We start from the raw sequence: 10432 nt of genomic DNA, 5'->3' as shown, positions 1-10432 counted from the left end.
TAGTGAGCACCACATGATGTAGCTCATGTAACTTTCTTAGTAGTAGTAGTGGGACTTTTATATGGTTACCTCTGAGCACCACATGATGTAGCTCATGTAACGTTTTAGACATTTGCACTCCTGGGAGGGCAAATCTTTTTGGTTAGTCCCATAGTTAGTGTTTGGAACATGGGAGGGTATGTTGGTATTCCTTCACACTTCTTGGACGCTCTTGCCTTATTTTTAGGCCATGTTGAGGTCCACGGAAGGTATTGGAATTTATGGCCCCTCTACATGGCTTTAGTAGTGGACCTTAGTATATTATTTCTCTAAGGTTTAGTAGCTTGGCTTTAGATTTGGACCTTAGCAGATTATTTCTCTAAGGGTTAGTAGCTCCTTTTTGGATGGTCCTGATTTTCAGTTTTTTTATATGCCTTAGTGGAGAATCTCTATTTCTTGCTCTCTACTCTAGGCTTTGGGTGCTCACTTCTAGATAAGCATCTTGATTAGGATTAGATCCTAATCTCCTCCTCCTTAATCCTTTTGTACTTCAGCCTATTTAAAGGGGCTACTCATCTAATGAAAAATATACTTTTGTCATTATGCTCATATGATTTGTCTTTAGCTAATCTAGCCATGCTTAAGCATAGTCTTGCTTCCTAGTTCTTAATCCTTGCTCTAATCATGTGCTCAAACCATCCTTGAGCTCCCATGTTTTCTAACATAAAATCCAATTTTGATGAAAGTCACACTTTTATCATCATAAAAATCATTTATGTTGAAAATAACTCTTTTAATATAAAAAAATATCTTTTATGCATATGTTTATGCATAAAAAAATATCTTTTATGCATATGTTTATGCATAAAAATCATTTATGATGAAAATCACACTTTTAATATAAAAAAATATCTTCTATGCATATGCTTATGCATAAAAATCATTTAATATGAAAATCACACTTTTAATAAAAATATCTTTTATGCATATGCTTATGCATAAAAATCATTTATGATGAAAATCACACTTTTAATATAAAAAATATATCTTTTATGCATATGCTTATGCATAAAAATCATTTATGATGAAAATCATACTTTTAATATAAAAAATATCTTTTATGCATATGTTTATACATAAAAATCATTTATGATGAAAATCACACTTTTAATATTAAAAAAATATCTTTTATGCATATGCTTATGCATAAAAATCATTTATGATGAAAATCACACTTTTACTATTAAAAAATATCTTTTATGCATATACTTATGCATAAAAATCATTTATGATGAAAATCACACTTTTAATATAAAAAAATATCTTTTATGCATATGCTTATGCATAAAAATCATTTATGATGAAAATCACACTTTTAATATAAAAAATATCTTTTATGCATATGTTTATGCATAAAAATCCTTTATGATAAAAGTAACACTTTTATGATTAAAAAAAACTCTTTTATGCATACTTTTATGCATAGAATCAATAATGATAAAAGTAACACTTTTATGCATACTTTTATGCATATAATCAATAATGATAAAAGTAACACTTTTATAATTAAAAAATATTCTTTTATGCATACTTTTATGCATAAAAATCAATATGATGAAAGTAACACTTTTATAATTAAAATAATAATAATCTTTTATGCATACTTTTATGCATAGAATCAATAATGATAAAAATAACACTTTTATAATAATAAAAATATTCTTTTATGCATAGAATTAATAATGATAAAAGAAACACTTTAATAATTAAAAAAAATTCTTTTATGCATGAGAATGACACTTTTAGAATATAGAAACCATAAGGATTACTCTTTAGAATAATAAAAGATAATACTTATTTCTAAATTTTTAAAAAATTTTGCCATAACCTCCTTTGTATGGCTGACCATTTTTCAAATTTTAACTCTCTAATTTAATTAGAAGTTCACTAAGAGTATTTAAATCATTTTAAAGTAAACATTTTCTACTTATTTAAGAGAAACATTATGAAAAACTTGATTTTATCCAATAATAAATCATCTAGGATAAAGAATGGTTGGATTTACTAAAGAAGAGAGGGGAATGCCTTTTTTCAATGAGGCATAACATCATTTGATTTTTGAGAAGACAAAAATCATAAAAAACCATAAAAGAATTAGAAGAGAGAAGAATCTCCAACTTACATAGATAATTTGAGAGCTTTCCTTTGGCATTATGGTTTGAGGGTTCAACTCTTGTTTGAAACAAGAGTGACCACAATCTTTTGGAAGAGGGAAGGTCAAAAACTAGTGAATTATGAGTAAAATTCACTGTTTTTGGCACTTGGGAGAGGCAGGGTAACAGTGCAAAACACTATTGAGTTTCAACAAAGGAGAGGGCTTCTATTTATAGGAAAAAGTGAGCTTCTAACCAAGCCAATTGATTCTAGAATTTTCCAGATCAGTTTGGTCAATTTTTGACCATTTTTGTGTCAGTTTAGTCCACTTTTTGGATCTAGTTGAGACAGGAGAGAGGAGAGATAAAAATATCTCATTATTTGGGAGTTTAAAACTCATTCAAGCTTGTGAAATAGGCGCCTCCTTCATGAGGGAAATTCCCCCATACAGAGGTGTCAAAAATGCATCATTTCATCTAAATATCTCTCTTTTTTAACTATTAACCTTGTCCTTAGTCAACTCTTCATCTTATGTGAGTATTTATTCATTTTTGGGGGATTTTTCTTTTATTTTTCTATTTATCTCCTCCCTACATTTGGATGAATATTGGTCCATAGGAACCTTAATTTAAAATTTCAAAAAAATCTTGACCTCCCCAGGATAATGCCTCTTGAACAGATTATACTTAATTTCTAATGCACCTTCTGAAAATCTTTTTGAACTTCTGTTTCAGGGGAGCTTATTTTAATAGGATGAGATATTTTTCTATCCAAAAATATTTAAAAATTGAATTACCACTCTCTAGAAGATTTTCTCTCTCTAGGCTAAAACTGGTAGAAACAAGATCTTTTATATTTCTGAAGAGGGATTTGATTACAGGGGAAGATACTGGACATCTTGAGAGGCCAGGGAGGAATCTTACATGGTGGGTGATTAATAACTTGATTAATATGCTAAGTAACTAGTAAATTAACCTAATGAGGGCCTTGGGAACATAATTGGCTCTGATACCATGAAAGAAATCAAGGTGGGAAGAGATTTGAGCCATTCATAATATAAGAAATAACTTTATTGGTTCATTCATAGTGTGAGTACTACATGGGCTTTATATAGCCTTTGGATCCAGTCTTGGATGACATCATTGATGATGTAGATGAGCTAGATACTTCTCCTAAATATGCTCCACGACCCCTTTGATGTAGGGATGCTCCTTGACATGTGGATGAACATGTGCAGTGATGCTACATACTCTGATTTGACCTTAGGATAACACTTCATCCTATGCACATTTGTTTGATGGCTAAGGGACAAGTTGGGCTTATGTTTTTAACAAATAATATGTCCACACGCCCAAGGGACCCAAGGTCCATGTGCCTAGGCCTAAACTGATACATGTGCATGTGCATATAAAATTTCGTCATTATAGAATTTAAGAGCTCAAGAGAAGAAGAAAGATTTGAACTTGAGAAATGATTGAATTTTCCCATTCGCATTATCAAAAGTTATATATATAAATGGGCTTTGCCTAGCTACCCACAACTTAAGTGGGTGCCCACTTATCTCTACCAACATATACAAGGCTTGTGATTGGCTTTTGATACATCATTGGCCCATGACCATACATAATGTGAATAAATCCTAGGCTAGAGGCATGGATTTTAGATTTACAAAAAAGAGTTAACAACAACAACCTAGGTTCATGGTTCCCAGTTTTGAAAACAAGGTGTGCAAGAAGGCACACACTGTGTTGAAACAAAGCCCACAAGTGTGGTACTAGTGAAACTTACTCTATGAGTATTGTTCTCTCTAACAACATGAAGCCGTATGGATGGCAAGTGCATAATAATAATAAAATTTGTAGACACCTTCAAGAGAACTCTTATCAAGGATGGAGAGATCTTCATTAACTCAACATTGAACCACATAGGTAGTTCACGTTTGGGTTGACATTGAAAATACGATGTCTCATCTGAGTAGTTTAGACTAGCCATCAAAGCTCATTTTACTTGAGCAGATGGGTGTTGTGCATACAACCATCTATTATATCACAATTGTAATACGATATTGTTCTCTATCCCAATTATTGTGTAATCAAGTTTAAGTTTGTAATATTGTATCACAATTGGAACATTGTAATACAATATTGTTCTCTATCCCAATTATTCTGTAATCAAGTTTAAGTTTGCAATATTGTATCACAATTGGAATATGATATTTTTCTCCATCTATCTCAATTATTGTGTAATCAAGTTTAAGTTTGTAATATTGTATATAATAATATGATTCTAATCAAGTTTAAGTTTATTTCCTTGCAATGGAAAACGCAATAACAAAAAGCTCTAAATTATTTTTTAATGATTGTATTATAAAACTTTTCAAGCATAGACAAGCTAGTAAAAGTGCTTATCTTATTGTACTTTATTGTAAAATGTAAGGATGAAAAAACTCATTTTTTATTTTTGTCATAATGCCCCCATCATAACAAGGTGTGCTTTGTGAAAATAGTCAAATCAATTTGGCATCCAAAGAACACTTTTACCGAAATGTACCAACTAGGAGTGCTTTGGAATGAACATTTTATAAATAAAGGGAAATTTGATTTTCCACACTAGGGTGCTATAAAGTTTTTGCCCCCTGGTAAGAGCATGCATTATTTTTAGTGAAAAAATATGTACGAGTGCCTTTGGTATGAAATCTTTGTAAATAAAAGGGAATAGTTATTTCGACACTAGTAGGCAGTGAAAACTTTTTGACCTTTGATAAAGAGGGTGCTTGTTTGTAAAAGAATGTACGACCTTGAGCAATGTGGTTTGGTGAGAGGGTTCTTTTTAAATTGAGAAAAATAAGTGTCCACATCTATGAACAACCCAACCATTCCTTTCGAAGATTTTAATCCATACTCAATATTACATTTACATTTTAATATGTTCACCAACTTTCATTATTACATTTAAAATTTAATCCATATTATATTTAAGATTTAATATGTTCACCAACTTTCATGATTCTTGGTGCTAGGGACATCACATAACATATAAGTGTAATACATTAAAACATTAACTTATTGCTAGTAGCACGTGAATCCTTTACTAGGTGTAAAATAAAAAACAAAGCGAAGATTTCATCTAATAGCCTCTAGTAGACTTACAAAGCATAGTCTTAACCTCTAGAAGGCTAGGATTTCATCTAATAGCCTCTAGTAGACCTATAATAAATCAATTGATAAGTGGGTGCAATAATGTTTACTTTGCAAGGATTTCCCTTAAGGCATGACATTTGATGCCATGCTCATGTGGAAATAGGTATCAACACTACTTTATTTGAATGCTCTTAAGAATGCATGTGTGTATAAAGGAGTTAATTGAAGAACTTCCAGACTTCATTTTAAAGCTCTCACAAGAATGTGCAACATGTATGTGTCAAGAAGTTAATTGAAGAACTTTCAACCTTCCTTCTCGTCTACGTGCTTACTTTTAATAACATACACTTATGTGTGTGCAAGTATTCAAGAGTTTTATAAGGTTCATCATTTGGCATATCTTAGTATTACTAGCTATTGGGGATACCCTTACAACAACAAAATCATGCAATTAACCCTTGACTTAATGCTTATGTTCATGATAGCAAACAATGACTTTTGAATACATCATGTGCACTAATTCTTGCTTGCAAGGTGAAACACTAGTGTGCTTTTCTTTTCTAAAAGAAATTACTGATGTCCTTTCAATTAGCATTGTATTCAAATTTTCATACATGACTTTTCTACCATTGAGAAATAATCATGGTATAGCAATTTTCATTTTATCATTCAAATTTTATATCTATTATTCTTTGATTACATCGATTTATTTTAGCATTAGGTAGGCCCATGAGGATAGTTACTCATGTGTCCTTGAAAATTTTACCCTTTTTTTAGTAACCTTGCACCTTTTATTATTACTGTGATACTCTCGAAGATTCTCCAAGATTTGTCATGAGTTATTCTCGGTTTTATGTAGTAAACAAGGTAGACTTTCCAAGTCAATTGTTAAGTTATCCACATTTGGGGCTTTGAAAAACCAGTCACCATAGTCAATACACTACTTACTTAAAGATACTAGAGGTATGGACATCATTCAAGGCATGGAACTTATTAAAGGTACCATGCATTGGATAATGCATGAGAAGCTCATAGAAGTTTTTAAATGGGGTTCTGTATATTATGGAATGGGATGCTTATATGGGGTTGGTAGATGTCACAAATCTAGCCACTTTATAATGTAATTTTTGTTTGCAAAAATAAGCATGTCAAAAATAAGCATCTCATAGAGGAAGTCAGAGACACCGAAATTCACCTTGATTATAAGAAAAGGGAAATAACTGCTCCTTCTAGAAGGGATGAGGAAATCTTGCATTACATTATGGACCCAACTGCTTCGAGAATTCATGCATTACATTATGGACCCAATTGAGGTTTAGGCTACTTTGTAACTAATTTCTAGCTAAGGAGTTAAGCTTATCCGTATAAAAAAGCTTTTTGTAATAAGTCTTAAATAGCCTTTATCACGCTTTAAAGTTTCTCTCAAAAAAAAGTTTCTCAAAAAAAAAAAGCCACAAAGTGGTTGGACTCATCAATCTTCCTTTGGTGCTCATTCAGCTGATCCTGGATGAAGTAGTCCATGTTGAAGCATTACGCTATGATTATTGAGGGTTTGGGTTATGATCTGAGGTCTTTTGATTGTGATGATTGTGATCAGATGAACCCAGTGTTGTATCCTAGCCAGTCATTGTAATTTTGTCTCTCTTAATTAATTCTTGCACTTGTTCGTTATTAAAAAAAAAGAAAGAATCTAGGCACTTTATGATGTTTTTTTTTTCCCAAAAATAAGCATGTCAGAAATTTCTTAAACAAGTCTTGTATATAAGGGACCAGTGCTCGAAAAAGGTGTATTTTTATCGGCCAGAATTAAGGCTGAGATTTTAAGTAGCCCTTTTCATATATTTTAGTTATATATGGTAGAGATTTCAGGAAAAAAAACCGGATAGAATTAAGAGTTGTCCTTATTGGTTAAAAAATATGTTTTTTTTTCAACTGCCTTGGTTGGAGCGCGAATATATATATTCAAGGATTTCCCTTTCACAGGGCAAAAACATTTATAGTCAAGAATCATAAATAATTGAGAAATTTGAGAGATAATCTAAATTGAGATTTTGTGATATGATTGATGGTTGGCGGGGAGCCCCACGGGTCAACGCTCTTGGACGGCCACAGCAGCTAGCGCTGCAGAGCCGTTAGATCTGGAGTAGTTGATCGGACGACAGGCAGAGGGCATGAGTGGCAAATGGCCCCCACCAATGTTTGACTGCGGCATTGAAATTTAAAGCGGCACCTTCTACATTGACCCGGACCTGAAGGTGAGATAAACCTAAATTAAAGGCCAAGTGCGGTTGGCCGTGGATTCCGGGGCCGCCGTGTGGGAAACTGTTGACTCCAAAGCCGTTCCCTCTACTCACCCTCTCTATATCGCCCTTTTGTCTCCTCTCTCTCTTTGCCAGCGCTGCCGATATGAACTCCGCCTCGTGTGTTTTCTCTCTCTAAGGTTCGTGAGTCTCTCTCTCACTCACTCTCTCTCTTGCCCACTTATCTGGGCATGGCGCATCATGGGTTCGGTTGTGTTTGCTATCCTTCATATCTTGGTCTTCTTTTACTGCTTACCACAAAGCTGTTCATCGCCCAACAACGATCGCCTTCGTTTCTTTTACACCCTTCGTGGGTTCCTTTAATCTGTGAGTTTTAGGAGTTGGGTTGTTCTCCGATCTGCGATTTGTACAGCCATGGCGGTGGAATTGCTGGATTACAACAGACTGGCTACTTTGGAGAGGGACAGGGATGCGCAGGAGGCTGCGTCTGCAGGGCTGGAGAGCATGCAGAGGCTCATACAGCTTCTGTCACAACAGCACAATTACCCCCAGCAGCAGAAACAACAGCAACACCCCCCGCCCCCGCCCAATCTGCAAGAGGATTGTTCAAGTGTGGCAGATGCAACCATATCCAAGTTCAAGAAGGTAGTTTCTCTGCTCAGCAGATCAGGTCATGCGCGTTTTCGAAGGGCCCCCGGTGGACAAGCGGCCTCTCTTGCCCGGCTTACTGAGGCCGCCCTCATGGAAGCCCCAGCGAGCTGTAGCTCATCAGAAGGGCTTGAATTCGACTCCAACAAAGGCTCATCCTCATCCCCTGATAGCCAATCTCCTGAACCCTCTCTAATGGCCATCAAGCGTGCGCCTGCCATGTCCATGACCAAACCAGATGTTTCTCAGCCCAATTCCTTGCCCAAGGTCATGTTCAACAAGAGTGAACAATGGCTTACAGCCTGCCCCATGCCACAGTCCATCCCATATACTACCCCGAACCCTAACCCTATTCCTGCTCCCATCCCTACCTCTTCCCTCTATGGGCCTTGCGTCGTCATCCCGCAGCAAACCCGTGTGAACACCAGCCTCCTAGCCTCCCCTGCTCTTTTCCGGACCGACCCTAACACCATCCTGGCTTACCCTCCCCCTCCCCAACAGTTCTTCTTCCAAGGCTCTGCCATTTTGCACCCTAGTGATAGAACAGCCCAGGGTCATCTGTTGGAGACGTCCTATGGGAAGAGTGCTGCTTACTCCCACTCTGAGCATTCTGTCAGCTGCACTCCTCCCCCTTCCACCACCACCAGCTCCTTCATGTCATCTCTTAGTATTGATGGCAGTGTGACCAAGGAAAAAAACTCCATTTTTCAGCAAGTCTTTGGAGGCCGCCCCCCACTGTCTGGCCCCAAGAAGAAATGCTCCAGTGGGAAGCTGGAAGAAGCTGGTGGCAAGTGCCACAGCTCTGGAAGATGCCATTGCTCCAAGCGCAGGTGTGTATTAGTGGCCATTATTTTTTCTTATGTTGCTGTTGGAAAGTTTGTTTATTTTTTCCCACCTTATATACATGTTTTGCTTGTGCTTTGCATGGATCAATGTTTAGTACCCCCCCCCCCCTCCAAACCCTTCTTGCACTGCTGTGCCTGCTTAATATTTTAATTTTGCAATTGCCACACTAATTGTAGCAGACTAGCCTGCCTCCTCTTTTCTGAGTGACTAGTGGCAAACTTTTCAGGAAGTCAAGAATTAAGAGGGTAGTTAGAGTGCCTGCTGTCAGTGCAAAGATGGCAGATATACCAGCAGATGAATTCTCATGGAGAAAATATGGGCAGAAACCCATCAAGGGATCTCCTCATCCTAGGTATGGAATATGCCCCATTGTTATATGTGACTCTCTAAAGAGCATCATTGCCAGTGTTTTGAGATTCTTTTTACATGACAATTTACTAAATTTTGTTTTGTTACTGTTGGTTCAGGGGTTATTACAAATGCAGTAGTGTCAGAGGATGTCCTGCTAGAAAGCATGTGGAACGCGCCCCAGATGACCTGAACATGCTGATTGTCACATATGAAGGGGAACACAATCACTCCCAAATGCTTAGCGACAATGCTAGCATAATGGTCAGCACTTGAAAGACGTGTGATAGATATCTTTCTTGTGGTTAGCCCATGGCTGGGTTTCTCGTGTCTTCACTTCTCAGTCTGCATGAAGATATACCTCTCTGTTTTTGTGATTGGCCATGCTTTAAGAGGGGTTGATAGCTACTGTGTGTCGACCCATACTTTTCCAATGATGATCTCGACCTCGGAGACCGGCATGGTGGAACACTAATGGGGCCTGAAGCCCCCTAGCATAGGAGATTACTGTATGTTATGACTTGTAATGAGATTTTTTTTGTAATGCATCCTATCGACCAGTGTGTTTTCTTCCTGCTTAATGTGTTGTTGCCAGTCGGAGCTATGTTTATATTCAGGGGATTTGTACTTACGGGGTTCCTTGATAAGGATCTCATGTCTCTTATGAGTTTGCTTTGAAAATACTGCATTGTGAGTGTGAGCTTGGTTCAAGGTCTATTTTTCCTCATGTAGCTTTGCTCCCTGATGACATTTACATGAATGGACTTAGCCATGAAGTAAAAGGATGGAATCTTTGGGGTGCAGATTTAGCATGAGCAATGGTTATCCCGTGGGTAATATTGAAGATTGTTACTTGTTCTTCCCAGCATTTCTCCACTCCTTGATATTGTTCTTGGTTGATGTTGCAATCCCTTTTGCAGTGTAGACTGTAGAGTGGCCATGGCTAGGCATTGTGTAGCATGTGGACAATGGGTCCTCTTGACTTGTGTTGTGACATTCTGATAACTGAGTGGGGTCTGATATATGACAGACAAGATCAAGTTTGGATTCTTATCT

The 10432-nt window shown here is 36.4% G+C and overlaps 1 protein-coding gene across 2 annotated transcripts; it reads left to right on the top strand.

Annotated features, from left to right (window-relative positions):
- The first annotated feature begins 7576 nt into the window (after positions 1-7576).
- On the top strand, positions 7577-9954 carry LOC147638561 (putative WRKY transcription factor 17). Of its 2 annotated transcripts, none has more exons than XM_086798476.1 (3): positions 7577-9012; positions 9255-9380; positions 9496-9954. In XM_086798476.1, exons 1-3 carry the CDS (start codon positions 7949-7951, stop codon positions 9650-9652), a joined length of 1347 nt encoding a protein of 448 aa, XP_086654602.1. In that variant the 5' UTR covers positions 7577-7948; the 3' UTR covers positions 9653-9954. The 2 variants fall into 2 exon arrangements, with proteins under 2 accessions (XP_086654602.1, XP_086654601.1); XM_086798475.1 differs by having other exon boundaries at positions 9240-9380.
- Positions 9955-10432: the final 478 nt, after the last annotated feature.

The sequence above is a fragment of the Cibotium barometz genome, chromosome 5, assembly GCF_041138505.1.
Source record: "Cibotium barometz isolate CiBa-2024 chromosome 5, ASM4113850v1, whole genome shotgun sequence".
In the NCBI taxonomy this organism is placed as follows: domain Eukaryota; kingdom Viridiplantae; phylum Streptophyta; class Polypodiopsida; order Cyatheales; family Cibotiaceae; genus Cibotium; species Cibotium barometz.
Note: the sequence above shows the minus strand (reverse complement) of the source record. Positions and strands in the feature narration are given on the sequence as shown.